Raw genomic sequence first — 17,169 nt, 5'->3', positions numbered from 1 at the left:
AATGCACTGGGATGATGTGCTCTGCGTTCCTCCCAATTGGGTTGAATCCCTTCATCTGACCACACTCTGGCCGTTTTACATTTTGGTATCGGTGGGATTTCAATGTTTTCTTCGGTAAAATTGTAGGCAAAGCCCACAGTAGATACCAAATGAAGTTACATTTTGGAGGAATTAACGCCTCCAGGAGAGGTCACCAGCCATCCCTGGTTTAGCGGTCTTAAGCAATTTTCGTAACGGCCAATACATATAGGTCTCGTATTAAAGCCCAAGGTGATATTAATTTCTTGTGCTTCTTCTTTAGGGAAAATCGGGAGCCTATGGTCTGCTATTCCTGGCATCCATTTAGATCCATTAATGTATACAGGGACAGTGTCATCATCCCATTCAATTGGCCTGATAAGAGGGGGATTAGGTACATAAGCCCAATAATTGGTGGCTGGTGCCTGTGGCAGAGGGGAGTACTTAGGGCTGCCGTCAATAAGGCCATCATGGTAACAGCCCTATTGCCAGGGGTAGAGGGGCGTTGTTCATTGTGCGGCACTTCTGCTTTCTGGGCCAGCTTCTTGATCTGACCCCATGGGGGCATCTTCGCCGTCTCGGTTCCTGGCAGTGTGATCTTGGTGGTCTGGAGGGTGAGGCCCTTGACACTGATGATTGGGGGGAAAGACCGGGAGAATTATTTTTTCGATTGTTTTTTCCCCGTTGTATTTTTACTCTTAAGACGGCATTGGGCGCAAGTATGCCCGGTTTTTCCACAGTTGAAGCATTGTCCCTTTATTCGTTAAGGCTGCCATGGTCTGAGCTAGAAGTCAGCTTTGTAGGTCTCGGTGCCTACACCTTGGCATAATTTGATGTGGTCAACAAGAGTGCCTTTTCATTTAAAAGGGGCTATAACCTTTTTGCAATCTGAATTTGCATTTTCATGGCCAATAATTGTAATAATGTGTCTGCAGCTTCTACATTATTGATCTTCTAATAGCTTCCTGTAATCTTCCTGTGAATTCAGTGTAAGGCTCTTTAGCTCCTTGAATCATCTTTTGAAAAGAGGCGTTAGCAGTAGATTTAGACTCCGTTTTTTCCCAGGCATGGGAGCAGCATCTGCGAAGCTGTCCTATAGCTTGATTGGTCATCTGCAGTTGTTGCCGTACCTGACTCCAGGGCCCTACCCCCATCAGTTGTTCTAAAGAGACAGGGATATTGTGAGCTCGATGATGATTCGCAGCAGTCTCTGCATGATCTTGCCAGCACGTATGAACTTGTAAGAATTCCCCGGGGAGTAGGATGGTCTTCGCTAACAGAGACCAGTCCGTGGGAATTAATCAGTTACCTTCCGCAACACCCTGAGTAAGGCCCAGAGTGAAGGGCGAATTAGTACCATAGTTTGAACTGCCTGTTTTAACTCTTCGAGAACTTTAAAGGGAAAGGGTTCGTGCGTGGCTTCATATATTCCTTCCGGGTGGTTGGGATCTACCCCGGGAGGCAAATGTTCCCTTATGGTTACCGGGAAAGCAAATCGTAGAGCATCCAAGTCTCCTTGTTTGGCCAGGAGCAAGCCTTTTTGGACCGCTGAAAGTGAGGATTGAGATTGTTCCTTATATAATGGAGCTGTTGCCTGTTTTTGTGAGAGGAAAATACTGTTTCTTTCTGTAAGTGAAGGTGGCGGCGGGAAACCGTCCACTTCTGTGGGGGGGGGGTTCTACTTTTCCTCCTTCTGGGACAGCGCGTTCAGGTCCTGTTGGGGACTCATCTTTGGCATTAGGACTCAGGTTCAGTATCACTCTCTGAGTCCGGAGTTTGAAGTGGTTCCAGAATAGAACAAATCAGAGACCAGGTAGACCAAATAGTGACGGGGATAGGCTCTCCTCGAGCGTGCTGTTGCTTAAGTTCATGCCCTACTTTTTCCCATGCTTGCAGATCTAAGGTCCCCAGCGTGGGAAACCACGAACAGTATTCTTCTATGACTTTTAGTAAGTCAGAAAGTTTGCCCTCGCTAACCTTAACTCCTCCTGCTTAGGAGTTGCCTCGAAAAGACAAACGTAAGGGCGATAATGATCTGTGCTCTGAAAATTACCCATACCCTGCTAAAGTACCCCGACTTATCAGCGGGAAACGTCCAAGACCTTGCTTCTTTATCTCTCGGGGCTCCTCCTCCGTTGTTGTTCCACGTCCCTGTTCAGGCGCCAGATACCGCACAGAACATTACTGTAGTCGTGAATGTCAATGGTAATAGGGGGTAAAAGGGAGGGAATGGCTGCAAGAGGTATTTCGGAGGAAGGACTGACTGGACTCAGAATGACTGTGTGAGAGGCAGGCTTTGAAGCCTGAATGCATGGGGGATGGTGGTGATGCAGTGGAAATGGGGAGAACAGTAGTACAGCTTTGATGGGACTCGGATTTCAGCTTGGGATGTGTTGAAATTATGACCCAGAAGAAGCTGGAGGGCATCCTACTGGCATTTTAAGATGTGAGTCAGGAATGTAAAGGCGAGTTGGAGTCAGCCAGAGATTTGCGTATTCTTAGAATAGAGATGTACTGAAATTGGGATTAATGAGATCACAAAAGGGAGAGAAAAAGAACTTGAAGCATGTGTTTCAATTTTTTATTCTTATATTTTAAAAAGTGCTTTAAAACATCCTCAACTTACTATTTTTCTTGATTCATTGGGTTGACTGGGCATTTCTACTGGCGGAGTGACCTGTGGGTACGATCAGCTGGGAGCTAGGTGCTCTGGACTTCAGTTGGGCCCCTGGATTCCAATCCACATGACCTGTGTCTGGCCAGCTGGGGCTTTCTCACGGCTGGGCAGGCTCACGGCAGTGCGCCAAGGGCCGCAGCACACTTCCTCTCGCAAAGCCATTTCTGCCATGTTCTCTTGGCCAAAGCCAGTCATAGGTCAGCACAGATTCAAGGGAAGGAGAAATACACTCCACCTCCTGATGAAAGGAGTGATAAAATCTCATCCTAAGAAATTTTAGGGGACAGGAGACTTTAGAAACAGTCTCCCTCCCCTGCATTTGAGGTGGAATATTCTGTTGGAAGTACACAGATGAGAGTATGTTTGGCTCTGCCATGGATAAAATTCTCTCTTCTCTCCAGCCGAAGTAGAGGCTGCTCGAGCATTCTTCTTGTTGACCCTGCTTCCCTCACATCGTTTACTCTACATCCCTTACCTCCTGGCTCAACCCCCTTAGGGTTCAAGATAGATTTCTGATTAATCTCACTGGTAACACAGGCAAGCAGACTCAGTTTCTGAGTGTGACTTCCGGGGGGGGGAATATAAGTATGGTTCATGGAATTTTGAAGCTCTTGCAACTTTATGTTGCCCATCCTTATGCCTTGGATGTGGGAAAACATTTTTGAAGTGTAGACCTGGGCTAAGCGAACCTTTTCCTTTAAGCTCAGAATGGATGAAGCTTTGCCAGGCCCTGCACCTGAAAGTGGAGACAGCCTTGTGAAAGTGAAGGAGGAGGACCCCACGTGGGAGCAGACGTGGGGCTCACAGGAGAGCAGCCGCTGCGCTCAGGAGCTCTGCCGCCTGCGCTTCCGGCAGTTCTGCTACCAGGAGACTCCCGGGCCCCGCGAGGCGCTGAGCCGGCTCCGGGAGCTGTGCCGACGCTGGCTGCGGCCCGAGACCCACAGCAAGGAGCAGATCGTGGAGCTGCTGGTGCTGGAGCAGTTCCTGACCATCCTGCCCGAGGAGCTGCAGGCCTGGGTGCGGGAGCAGCAGCCGGAGAGTGGCGAGCAGGTGGTGACTGTGCTGGAAGATCTGCAGAAAGACACAGGAGACCCACGACAGCAGGTTAGGGAAATCTGTTTTTAACTTTGTTTTCAAATAATTTATAACTGACAGAAGTATCTGGGAAGGTAGCACAGAGAACTCCTGTGTCCTCTTCACCCAGTCCCGATGTGCCCCTCTTGTGGAGCGCTACCCCCGTCCTCTCCGTGTACGCGTGGGTCTGCATGCACTCATGCTTCGTGTTTTCTTCAACCGTTTGAGAGAGATTTGGGGTCACCATAGCTCGTTATGTCGGAACACCTCAGTGTGCAGTATGTATTTCCGAAGAGCAAAGGCGTTCTTTTGTATGACCAGAATACAGAGATCAAGTTTTGGGAAATTAGAATTGTCGTGATACTATCATCTACACAGCAGTCCTTGTTCACATTTTGCCATATCATCCCAGTAGTGTTTTTTGATGGCAATTTTACCCTGATTGAGGCTACAGTCCAGCATCACACGTTCCATGTAGTTGCCTTTACGCTCGTCTCCTTGAGTCTGGAGCAGTTGCTTGGTCTTTGTCATGATATTGATATTTGAGAAGAGCACAAGCCAGTGATTTTATGGAATGCCCGTAAACGTGGGTTTGTCTCTATTTTCGCATGATAGGGTCCAGCTTGTGCATTTAGGCTAGAATCCCACGGAAGCTGTGTTTTCCTTAGGGCGTCCCATCGGGAGGCACACCGTGACGGGCTGTCCCATTACTGACGAGGTTAAGGCGGTCTGTCCGATTCTCTGTTATAAAGTTCCCATTTTCCCCCTTGTCATTAGTAAGTAATCCTTGGGAGAGGTTGTGAGATCGTGTAGACACTCTGTTCCTCAGTAAATCTCCATCTGCGAGTGTAAGCATCCATCTGGGTTTATTCTGTTTTCTTCTGGGCACAGCTTCTGTGTCCGCCTGTGTCTTGTTTGTCACGATAAGCCCAGCGTGCAGAACGAAGGCTGGATCTTAGTACATGTGCAGCCCTTGTTTACCGCATGGGTGAGGCTCTGCGTGGCTCCTCTGTCTTACTCGCTGCTGCTTTACAAGATTAAATGGGGCTCGTCTGCTGTTCTGGAAAATGTCCCTAACTGCTGTTCAGTCTGGTTCCCACCAGGATGCCTTTTCAAGGTGAATCTTTTGTCCCCAGGCTTCTGTCTATACTCAGGGACAGGACATGTACCCACTGGTGACAGAATTTCAAGGAGCCTCTTTGGAGTGTCAGAGCCTCCAGCTCCTGCCCAGGGTAACCACCCTGGCATGTGAACCCCCAGAGCTCTGCCAGGAAAACCCCCAAGAAGTAAGTGGTGAGTGCCGGCGGGTGTTCGTTGTGGACGCTGGGAGCAGACACACTGATCTGTGTCCTCCACTTTTGAGATTCTGTTTTTCTGTCTCACCCTGTATCTAAGTGAGCTTCTAAGGACGTTTGGAACCGTAAAATGTTGGAACCCTAAGATCTTCTTATCCAACCTCCGTACCCGTAGTTGGGAAAACCAAAACTTAGGTTGTTTCGTGACTTGTCTAGGGCCGACAGAGGCAGAGCATCTGGAATTCAGGTCACCTGACCTTCTGACCAGAAGTCTCTGTACTACATTCCTCTGCTCCGCACATCTAATTCTGTACTTGTGGGTGTTTTAAATATTTACATGGGGGCTTTCCGCAGATCTACCTTTTCCCTTAGTAACGTTTTCTTCAGTAGCCCCTCCCGCTCAAATCCTGCGTCATTTTAAATGCAGCTTCGGGCCTCAGCAGGTTCTCTCTGTTGTCCATTTGGAGTGCAGTCTCCTGTGTGCAGGGCTCCCCCACTTTCCATCTCCAGGCTTCACCTCCAGGTAAACCACCCAGCTGGTGGTTATTGTTCGGCTCGTGCAGGCCTCTGGCAACAGGCTAAGCCATGCAGAGAATACAGAGTTTGTGGTCTGCAGATGGATTGAGAACAGAAAAAGAACGCAGAAGGATCAAAGAGGAGACCTTAGAACGCCACAGTGTGCTGTTTTTTAACCTCTGGTGAGGGGTGCTGCTAGTTTTTCCCCAGTAGTTGAAAACTTGACTCTCCTCCCTGGAAAAAGAGGGTACGTGCAAAATTATGCATATGATTTCAGAGGGTTCATGATTTACCCCAGTCATTGTTTACCAATCACCACATTGGAAATCTGTGAATACTGACATTTTGACAGTAAGTGTAGAATAAATGGCTCATGTGATAAAATCATCAGAGGGAGATGACATTACCCATGTCATGTAGCATAAATAGGCCTTGATATTTCCCTGCTTACGTGGCTGATGGTTGTATCGTATTTCCTCAGCCACGAAAAACCAGCATTGCATAGAGCCCCAGCATGGTTTGTTTATGTGGAGAAGTTGAGAGGCGGTAGGGAGCCTTGCAGTGGGTAGACATTCCTACTTACCTAGGAGACGATGAGCATTCGTCTGCTGACAGCGATTTCGTTCTGACTGGAGGTGGGAGAGGGGTAATGAATGGAGGTGGGCAGCTGTCAGAATGGTGAGAATGATAACTGACCGAAAGATAGCAGCGGTCATAGGATGTGAGATTCTTCCACATATGCAAAAGCTTAAAAGCTGCTGAGGGGACTCAGAACCAGACCCCAGGGGTGGTGTGGGCAGAGTGTGGCTCCTGTGGTCCCCTCATCCCCACAGGGAGGCACCACTGCTGGGGTGTGTGTGATCGTGATGAGAACGGCTTCTGGGCCCTCAGGAAGCATGCTTTGTCATTTTCAAGTGCTTTTAAAAAATACATATCCTTTTAGCTCCTCCTGAATATTCTAGAGACTCTAGCTAAAGGCTTACCTACCAGTTATAATCCCAGCACACCTCTCCAGGTTACCTGAGACCACATGAACTGGAGACCAATTTCCAGGCTATTGGCATCCCCTCTTCCTGTGCTGGTATTTTCAAGGGACAGTGAGTCAAGCAGCATGGCTAAAGGGCAGGGTTTGTTTAGCGAGAATGTGGGGAGGAATGGGGAGATCAAGTGGAAACATCTTGCAGGTTGTTGAAGTTTGGACTCATTAAAAAGTTGGGTGCCAGGGCACCTACATGGCTCAGTCGGTTGAGTTTCTGCCTTCGGCTCAGGTCATGATCTCAGGGTCCTGGAATTGCGTCTCACATCTAGTTCCCTGCTCAGTGGGGAGCCTGCTTCTCCTTCTGCCCTCTCCCCGCTCATGCTCTTGCTCAAATAAATAAATCTTTTAAATAAAATTCTTTACGATGACGTTTTGCCATTTTAATTACTGTGTCTTGGTGTGGACCTCCTTAGGTTGATCTTTTGGGGGGATCTCTTGCCTCCCGAATCTGGATTTGTTTCCTTCCCCTGATCAGAAAGTTGGCAGCTGTTATTTCCTCAGATACATTTTCTTCCCTCTTTTCTCTCCCTTCTCCTTCTGGGACCCTTACACTGTGACTGTTACTCCGCTCATGGTGTCACTGGCTTCCCTAACTCGTCTATTGTCATTTTGCATCATTTTTTCCCCACTTGCTTCGCGTGATTACTTCCCATTCCTCTGCCTCCATATTGCCGATTCATTCTGCTTCCTCTAGTCTGCTATTTATTCCATCTAGTGTATTTTTCTTATCTTCATTTGTTTTTGGTCTCTTGCTGTCATTTTGTCCTTTCCTTTGGGATGTATTCCTCTGTCTCCTCATTGGGTCTCCGAGTCTGTTTCTGTGTTAGGAAGATCAGCTGTGTCTCCTGCTCTTTTAGATACTGGTCTTCTGAGGAGTTCCTGGAGTGCGTGCGGTGCGGTGTCCCGTGCGCCGGAACCTGGCACTTCGGGGAGTCTTCCAGCTGTTGCACGTGCCCTGCTGTTGTGGCTCAGCCTCCTCTTCCTTCCGCCCAGTTGTCTGCGGCGGCGCTCTGCCTGCCGCGGGCGGTGCCTGGTCTCTAGTGTTTAGTGGAGCGGCCTGGGGCTGCCTTGCGCTTGCGTTGAGTCAGACCAGGCGTTTGCCAGAGATGCAGAAGACTGCGTGTACTTTCCCTGCATTGTAGCTGGAGAAGTTTTCGTGGGTGGGGGGGGCCTGCAGTCAGACCAGCTCTCTGCCCCCAGCGGGGCCATAGCTGGTGAGGAACGTAGGGTTATCTTCCCCTCTCCGCAGGGCAGGAGTCACTTTGGTGGTGCTGGCCCCTGTTGGGGCTGCTTGCACACTGCCAGGCGTGTGGCCCGGGTTTGGATGGGCTCTGGCCAAAAGTGAATTGGAGGGGCGCATCCCCAGTGTGCGTGGGGTTGGAGCATGCGGTTTTTGTAAGGTTTTTTGCACCCATCCTCTGTGAGAGGGGACCTGCCACCACAGCTGGGACAGGCCAGCTGGGTTGGCAGGGGCGGAGCCACAACATGTGACGACAGTCCGTGGGGGGAGGGTCCCCTCAGCGCTGGGCCTGGGGCAGGCCTGGCTGGAGGGGTTGGTCCCCCGAAGCGCAGGGGTGCAGGGCGAGGTGTAGGGTAGCAGTGTCGCCACTCTGCTAGTTCCTGCAGGTAGCCGTGTTTATCCTGGGGGTGGGCGAGAGAAATGGCGCCGTGGGCTCCTTTGTTCCTGGAGGGGTCTCCCCAGTGTTCTCTGTCCCTGCAGACAAGCTCTGAGATTAGCAAATAACTCTCCCTCCCATCTGCCCCAGGTGTTTCTCACCCTGCTGCTTCGGAGCTCCATCTCTGGGGGCTGTCCTGGTGTCTCTTCAAGGGCAGGGCCTCCATTTTCTCTTGTGCTCCATTCTCTCCCAGAGCTGAGCTGGTGATTTTTAAAATTCCAGGTTTTAAGTTTTGCTGGCTTTAAGAATCTTGAAATTCAGCCCTTTTGGTTTTCAGAGCCAGATGTTAGGATTTGTCTTCCACATGCCCTCACCCCTGTGACAGTCTGTCCCCCCTCCCGTGGACAGTCCCAGGGATGTGTAGCTCCCCACCAGATCCGTGCCTGCCTCAGTGGTGCGGTTGCTGCAGCCACTGAGGCCTTAGGATTGTCCATCAGGGTCAAGACCAGACAGCATGATGGCCTAAAGGTGCAGCTGAGGGCCTGGGAGAGCCGCTTGGCAGCCCATAGCCTCTTTCCATTCCTGGCATCCTTTAGCTGAGAGAAGCATTATGTCCGCAGGCTCCAGGACAGGAGGAAAACAGTCCAGAAAGAAAAGTTACAGCAGAGAGGTTTGAATTCCAGCTCTGCCATCTGCCAGTGGTGTGACCTGGGCAAGTTAATTAATGTCATTGATTAAGCAGTCAAACAACAAATGTCTGTTTAACTTTATGTGCCTTTATCTATTTATTTATTATTTATTTTTTAACTTTTAAGTAGGCTCCACACCCAGCGTGGGGTTTGAACTCATGACCTTGAGATTAAGAATCGCATGCTCTACTGACGGAGCCAGCCGGCACCTCTGACTTCGTGTGCCTTTAAACATTTTTAATTTATTTTATCTCCAGTATAGTTAACATGCAGTGTTATATTAGTTTCATGGGTACAATGCAGTGATTCAACAATTCTGTATATTACTCAGTGTTCATTATGATAAGTGTACTCTTAATCCTCTTCACCTATTTCACCCATCCCCCACCCACCTTCCCTCTGGTGACCATCTGTTTGTTCACTATAGTAAAGAGTCTGTTGTTTTAAGATTTTATTAATTTATTTGTGAGAGCAAGAGGGAGCACGAGCAGGGGGAGAGGGGGAAGCAGACTCCCCGCTGAGCAAGAAGCCCAGTGCGGGGCTCGATCCCAGGACCCTGGGATCATGACCTAACAGACTGAGCCACCCGGGTGCCCCAAGAGTCTGTTTTTGATTTGTCTCCTTTTGTTTTTTAAATTCCACATATGAGTGAAACCATATGGTATTTGTCTTTCACTGAATTATTTCACTTAGCATTAAATTCTCGAGATCCTTCCATGTTGTCGCAAATGGCAAGATTTCATTCTTTTTTATGGCCGAGTAATATTCCATTGTAGAATAGACACTTTGCTTCTGTAGCTTGGTTACTACAAGTAATGCTTCTATAAACATGGTGGGGCCTCTATCCTTTTGACTTAGCGTTTTCATATTTTTTTGGTAAATATGCAGTAGTGTGATTCCTGGATTATAAGGTAGATCTAGGGTAGATCTTTTAATTTTTTGAGAAACCTCCATAGTGTTTTCCACAGTGGCTGCACTAGTTTGCATTCCCACCAACAGTGCAGAAAGGTTACTTTTTTCCCACATCCTCACCAACACTTGCTTCTTGAGTTTTTGGTTTTAGCCATTCAGACAGGTGTGAGGTGGTATCTTGTAGTTTTGATTTGCATTTCCCTGATGATGAGTGACGTTGAGCATTTTTTCACGTGTCTGTTTGCCATCTGTATGTCGTCTTTGGAGAAATGTCAGTTTGTGTCTTCTGCCATTTTTAATTGGATTATTTCGTTGGTGTTGAGTTGTATAAGTTTATATATAAGGTTATTCACAAATATCTCCTCCCACTTAAATAAGTTTTTAGTTTTGTTGACTGTATCCTTTACTGTGCAGAAGCTTTTTATTTTGATGAAGTCCCAACAGGTTATTTTTGCTTTTGTTTCCCCTTGCCTCTGGAGACATATAAAAAAATGTTACAGACAACATCAGAGACATTACTGCCTGTGCTCTTGTCTGGGATTTTTGTGTGTGGTGTCAGAACGTGTTGCAGTTTTGTTCTTCTGTATGTGGCTGTCCAGTTCTCCCAGCACCATTTGTGAAGACACTGCCTTTCTCCCATTGCATGTTCTACCTCCTTTGTCGGAGATTGACTGTAAGATTGTGGGTTTATTTCTGGGATCTCTAGTCTGTTCTGGTAACTCATCTGTGTATTTCTGTGCCAGTACCATACTGTTTTAATTAGTACAGTTATGGAATCTAACTTGAAATCTGAGATTGTGATGCCTCCAGTTTTGTTCTTCTTTTTACAGATTGCTTTGGCTATTTGGGAACTTTTGTTGTTCCTTACACATTTTAGGATTATTCTAGTTCTGTGAAAAATACCGTTGGTACTTTGATACGGATTGCATTAAATCTGTAGATTTCGTTGCACAGTAAGGATATTTTAACGATAATTCTTCTTCCACTACATGAGGACGAGTATCTTTCTGATTGTGTCATTGTCAATTTCTTTCACCCGTGTTTTATAGTTTTCAGAGTACAGGTCTTTCACCTCCTTTGTTAAGTTTGTTGCCAGGTATTTCATTATTTTTGGCGCAGTTGTAAATAGGACTGTTTTATTAATTTCTCTTTCTGCTACTTTGTTCTAAGTATATGTATAGAAATGCAGTGGATTTTTGTATATTGATTTTGTATCTTGTGACCTTACTGAATTCATTGATCAGTTCTCATAGGTTTCTGGTGGTCTTTAGCATTTTCTCTATGTAGTATCATGTCATCTGCAAATAGTTTTCCTTCTTCCGTACTAATTTGGATGCCTTTTATTTCTTTTTCTGTTCTGATTGCTATGGCAAGTACTTCCAGTACTATGTTGAATAAAAGTGGTGAGAGTAGAAATTCTTGTCTTGTGCCTGATTTTAGGGGAAAAGCTCTAAGGTTTTCACCACTGACTATGATGTTGGCTTTGATTTTTTCATATATGGCCTTTATTAGGTTGAGGTATGTCCCCTCTAAACCTTCTTGGGGGTTTGTATCATGAATGAATGTTGTACTTTGTCAAGTATTTTTTCTGCATTTATTGAAATGATCATGAATTCAGTCTTTCTGAATTTGTAAGACTTGTTTTGTGGCCCAATATGTAATCCATTCTGGAGAATGGTTTGTGTGCACTTGAAAAGAATGTATACTTTGCTGCATTAGTATGAAATGTTCTGAATATATGTTAGATGCATCTGGTCCAGTGTGTCATTCAAAGCCACTGTTTCTTTGTTGGTTTTCTGTTTGGATGATCTGTCCATTGATGTAAGTGGGGTGTTAAAGTCCCCTACTATTATTGTAGTAATAATACAATTTAGAAACTACAGAGCACTGATGAAAGACTGCTTTTCTTACTCCTGAGTGTAGTTTTTCCTTTCCACTCAAAGAATCCCCTTTAACATTTCTTGTAAGGCTGGTTTAGTGGTGAACTCCTTTAACTTTTGTTTGTCTTGGAAACTACCTCTCCTTCTATTCTGAATGATAGCATTTCTGGATAGAATATTCTGGGTTGCAGGTTTTTTTCTTTAAGCATTTCTTTCATTCATTCTTTTTTTTTTTTTTAAATTATGATGTTAGTCACCATGCAGTACATCATTAGTTTTTGATGTAGTGTTCCATGATTCATTGCTTGGGTATAACACCCAGTGCTCCATGCAATACGTGCCCTCCTTAATACCCTTCACCGGGCTAGCCCATCTCCCCAGCCCTCTCCTCTCTAAAACCCTCAGTTTGTTTCCCGGAGTCCATAGTCTTTCATGGTTCATTTCCTCCTCTGTTTACCCCCCCTTCATTCTTCCCTTCCTTCTCCTAACAATCTCTCTGCTATTCCTTATGTTTCACAAATGAGTGAAACCATATGATAATTGTCTTTCTCTGCTTGACTTATTTCACTTAGTATAATCTCCTCCAGTCCCATGCATGTCAATGAAAATGTTGGGTAATCATTCTGATGGCTGAGTAATATTCCATTGTATATATGGACCACATCTTCTTTATCCATTCATCTGTTGAAGGGCATCTTGGCTCCTTCCACAGTTTGGCTATTGTGGACAATGCTGCTATGAACATTGGGGTGCATATGGCCCTTCTTTTCACTACGTCTGTATCTTTGGGGTAAATACCTGGTAGTGCAATTGCTGGGTCATAGGATAGCTCTATTTTTAACTTTTTGAGGAACCTCCACACTGTTTGCCAAAGTGGCTGCACCAACTTGCATTTCCACCGACAGTGTAAGAGGGTTCTCCTTTCCCCACATCCTCTCCAGCATTTGTTGTTTCTTGCTTTGTCAATTTTTGCCATCCTAACTGGTGTAAGGTGGTATCTCAATGTGGTTTGGATTTGAATTTCGCTGATGGTTAATGGTGTTGAACATTTTTTCATGTGTCTGTTAGACATTCCTATGTCTTCATTGGAAAAGTGTCTGTTCATATCTTCTGCCCATTTTTTGATTTGGTTATTTGTTTCTTGGGTATTGAGTTTAAGGAGTTCTTTATAGATCTTGGATACCAGCTTTCTATCTGTAGTGTCATTTGCAACTATCTTCTCTCATTCTGTGGGCTGCCTCCTTGTTTTGTTGACTGTTTCCTTTGCTGTGCAGGAGCTTTTTACCTTGATGAAGTCCCAAAAGTTCATTTTTGCTTTTGTTTCCTTTGCCTTTGGAGACATGTCATGAAAGAAGTTGCTGTGGCTGATGTCGAAGAGGTTACAGCCTGAGTTCTCCTCTATGATTTTGATGGATTCCTGTCTCACATCGAGGTCTTTCATCCATTTGGAGTTTATCTTTGTGGATGGTGAGAGAGAGTGGAAAGCTTCATTTTTCTGTATATAGCTGTCCAATTTTCCCAACACCATTTATTGAAGAGACTGTCTTTTTTCCATTGTTTTGTTTTTTTTCCTGCTTTATCAAAGATTAGTTGACCATAGAGTTGAGGGTCCATTTCTGGGTTCTCTGTTCTGTTCCATTGGTCTGTGTCTCTGTTTTTGTGCCAGTACCCTGCTGTCTTGGTGATCACAGCTTTGTAGTATAGCTTGAAATCTGACAACGTGATGCCTCCAGCTTTGTTTTTCTTTTTCAACATTTTTTCCTTGGCAGTTCAGGGTCTTTTCTGGTTCTACACAAATTTTAGGATTGTTTGTTCCAGCTCTTTGAAAAATGTCATTGGTATTTTGATCGGGATGGCATTGAAAGGGTCTGCGTAGCATAGACATTTTAACTGTTTATTCTTTGGATCATGAGCATGGAATGTTTTTCCATCTGTTAGTGTCTTCTTCAATGTCTTTCATCAGTGCTCTGTAGTTTCTAAAGTGTAGATCCTTTACCTCTCTGGTTATGTTTATTCTGAGGTATCTTATGGTTTTTGGTGCTATTGTAAATGGAATCGATTCCCTAATTTCTCTTTCTTCAGTTTCATTGTTCGTGTATAGAAATGCAACTGATTTCTGAGCATTGATTTTGTATCCTGCCATGTTACTGAGTTGTTGTATGAGCTCTAGTAATTTGGGGGTGGGGTATTTTGGGTTTTCCACATAAAGTATCATGTTATCTGCAAAGAGAGTTTGATTTCTTTGCCAATTTGAATACCTTTTATTCTTTTTTGTTGTCTGATTGCGGTTGCTAGGACTTCTAGTACTATGTTGAACAATAATGGCGAGAGTGGGCATCCCTGTCATGTTCCTGACCTTAAGGAAAAGGCTTTCAGCTTTTCCCCATTGAGAACGATATTTGCTGTAGGCTTTTCATAGATGGTTTTTATGAAATTGAGAATGTATCTTGGTCCCTACACTCTGACGGATTTTAATTAGGAAAGGATGCTGTATTTTGTCAAATGCTTTTTCTGCATCGAGAGGACCATATGATTCTTGTCTCTTATTAATGTGTTCTATCACACTGATTGATTTGCGAATGTTGAACCACCCTTGCATCCCAGGGATGAGTCCCACTTGGTTGTGACGGATAATCCTTTTAATGTACTGTTGGATCCTATTAGCTAGGATCTTGTTGAGAATTTTGGCATCCATATTCATCAGGGATATTGGTCTGTAATTCTCTTTTTGATGGGGTCTTTGGTTTTGGGGTCAGTGTAATGCTGGCCTCATAGAATGAGTTTGGGAGCTTTCCTTCCATTTCTATTTTTTGACACAGCTTCATATAATAGGTATTCTGTCTTCTTTAAATGTTTGGTAGAATTCTCCTGGCAAGCCATCTGGCTCTGGACTCTTGTTTTGGGGGAGGTTTTTGATTACTGTTTCAATGTCCTTGCTGGTTATTGGTCTGTTCAGATTGTCTATTTCTTCCTGTTTCAGTCTTGGTAGTTTATAGGCTTCCAGGAAGGCATCCATTTCTTCCAGGTTGCTTAATTTATTGGCATATAGTTGCTGATAATACTTTTTAATGATTGTTTCTATTTCATTGGTGTTAGTTGTGATCTCTCCCCTTTCATTCATAATTATATTAATTTGGGTCCTTTCTCTATTCTTTTGAATAAGTCTGGCCAGTGGCTTATCGATCTTATTAATTCTTTCAAAGAACCAGCTTCTTCGATCTGCTCTGCTGTATTTCTGGTTTCTAATTCATTGATCTCAAATCTTTATCAGTTGTCTTCTGTGCATGGCTTAGGCCTGTTCTTTTGTTCCATCTCCAGCTGTTTAAGGTGTGAATATAAGGATTGCATTTTAGATTTTTCTATTCTTTGAGTGAAGCTTGGATGGCTATGTATTTCCCCCTTAGGACTGCCTTTGCAGTGTCCCATAGGTTTTGGACCGATGTGCTTTCGTTCTCATTGGTTTCCATAAATTGCTTAAGTTCTTTAATTTCATGGTTTACCCAAACATTCTTAAGCAGGATGGTCCTTAGTTTCCAAGTGTTCGAGTTTCCTCCAAATTTTTTCCTGTGATTGAGTTCCATTTGCAAAGCACTGTGGTCTGAGAATATGCAGGGAATAATCAGGAATAATCTCAGTCTTTTGGTATCAGTTGAGACCTGTTTTGTGACCCAGTGTATGGTCTATTCTGGAGAAAGTTCCATGTGCGTTTGAAAAGAATGAGTATTCTGTTTTAGGGTGGAGTGTTCTGTATATATCTGTGAGGTCCATCTGGTCCAGTGTGTCATTCAAAGCTCTTGTTTCTTTGTTGATTTTCTGCTTAGATGATCTGTCTGTTGCTGAGAGTGGAGTGTTGGGTCCCCTACTATTAATGTATTATTATCTATATGTCTCTTTATTCTGGTTAAGAGTTGGCTTGTGTATGTGGCTGCTCCCCTGTTGGGGGCATTGATATTTATAATTGTCATATCCATTTGTTGGATACACCCTTTAAGAATAATACAGTGTCCTTCTGTAACGCTAACTACAGTCTTTAGCTTAAAATCTAATCTGTCTGATAAGAGAATTGCTACCCCAGCTTTCTTTTGAGGTCTGCTGGCATGAAGAATGGTATTCCATCCCTTCACTTTCAGTCTGGATGTATCTTTTGGTTCAAAGTGAGTCTCTTGTAGACAGCATATTGATGGGTCATGTCTTTTTATCCAATCTGCAACCCTGGGTCGTTTTATGGAAGCATTTAGGCCATTCACATTGAGAGTGATTATTGAGAGATGTGATTTTAATGTCATGTTGACTATGAAGTCCTTGTTTCTATAGATTGTCTCTGTAAATTTCTGTTCTGTATCACTCTTGGGGTCTTTCCCCTTTTATAGAACCCCCCTTAATATTTCTTGTAGGGCTGGCTTGGTAGTCACATATTCTTACAGTTTCTGCCAGTCTTGGAAGCTCCTGTCTCTCCATCCATTCTGAATGACAGCCTTGCTGGATAAAGTATCCTTGGCTGCATGTTCTTCTCACTTAGTGCTCTGAATATGTCTTGCCAACCCTTTCTGGCTTGCCAGGTCTCTGTGGACAGGTCTGACATTATTCTGATGTTCCTCCCTCTGTACGTAAGGAATCTCTTCCTCCTCGCCGCTTTCAAGATTGTTTCCTTGGATCTAAGATTTGCAAATTGTACTATTATATGTCATGGTGTTGGTCTGTTCTCACTGGTCTTGGGAGGGGTTCTCTCTGCCTCTTGGACACGGATGCTTGTTTCCTTCACCAGATTAGGGAAGTTCTTAGCTACAATCTGTTCAAATATCTCTTCTAGACCTCTTCACCCCCTCGAGGATCCTGATAATTCTGACATTGGAACGTTTCATTGAGTCAGTAATCTCCCATAGCTTTTTTCATGAAATTGGAGATTTTCCTCCCCCAAGTTATTTCTCTTTCCTTCTTTTCTATCATCTCATCCTCTAACTCACTAATTCGTCTTCTGCCTCGTTTACCCTGGCTGTCAGAGCATCCAGTTTAGACTGTATTTGATTCATAGAATTTTTAATTTCTGCCAGATTTGCTCTCATTTCCGCCCTTAGAGATTCTATATTCTCATTAATATTTTTCTCAAGCCTACACATCATCTTGATAATGTTACTCTGAAATCCATTTCTGACATCCTGGTTATATCCATATCCATTAGTTCTGTGGCAGAGGCCACAGTCTCTGTTTCTTTCCTTTGTTGGGGGTTCTTCCTCTTTGTCATTCTGATGAGGAGAGGTTGCGGGGTTGCCCAGAGCCCAGATTATTGACCAGGACCCAAGCAAGATGCACCTGTTTTATAGGGACCTTAGGGATGTGGGCTTCTTGATTTTTCAGCCTGCCTTCTGGGGGAGGGGCCTGTCGTGCTGATACTCAGGTAACCCTGTTTGGGCAGAGTCGCCCTGTCCCCTGTGTGTGTGGGGGATGGGCACAGT

The 17,169-nt window shown here is 44.7% G+C and overlaps 1 protein-coding gene across 3 annotated transcripts in view; it reads left to right on the top strand.

The window, feature by feature from the left end:
- PGBD1 (piggyBac transposable element derived 1) overlaps nt 1-17,169 on the top strand; it is a 32,489-nt gene that overhangs the window by 3,555 nt on the left and 11,765 nt on the right. The window contains exon 2 of one of the 3 annotated variants that reach the window (XM_040645132.1): nt 3,403-3,799. In XM_040645132.1, coding sequence (XP_040501066.1) covers nt 3,404-3,799 — 396 coding nt within the window. In that variant the 5' untranslated portion in view covers nt 3,403. Of the gene's footprint in view, nt 1-2,620; nt 3,800-17,169 lie in introns of those variants that run through there. The other 2 variants (XM_040645131.1, XM_008711521.2) reach the window with 2 other exon arrangements.

The sequence above is a fragment of the Ursus maritimus genome, unplaced genomic scaffold, assembly GCF_017311325.1.
Source record: "Ursus maritimus isolate PB19 unplaced genomic scaffold, ASM1731132v1 scaffold_30, whole genome shotgun sequence".
Lineage (NCBI taxonomy): Eukaryota > Metazoa > Chordata > Mammalia > Carnivora > Ursidae > Ursus > Ursus maritimus.
Note: the sequence above shows the minus strand (reverse complement) of the source record. Positions and strands in the feature narration are given on the sequence as shown.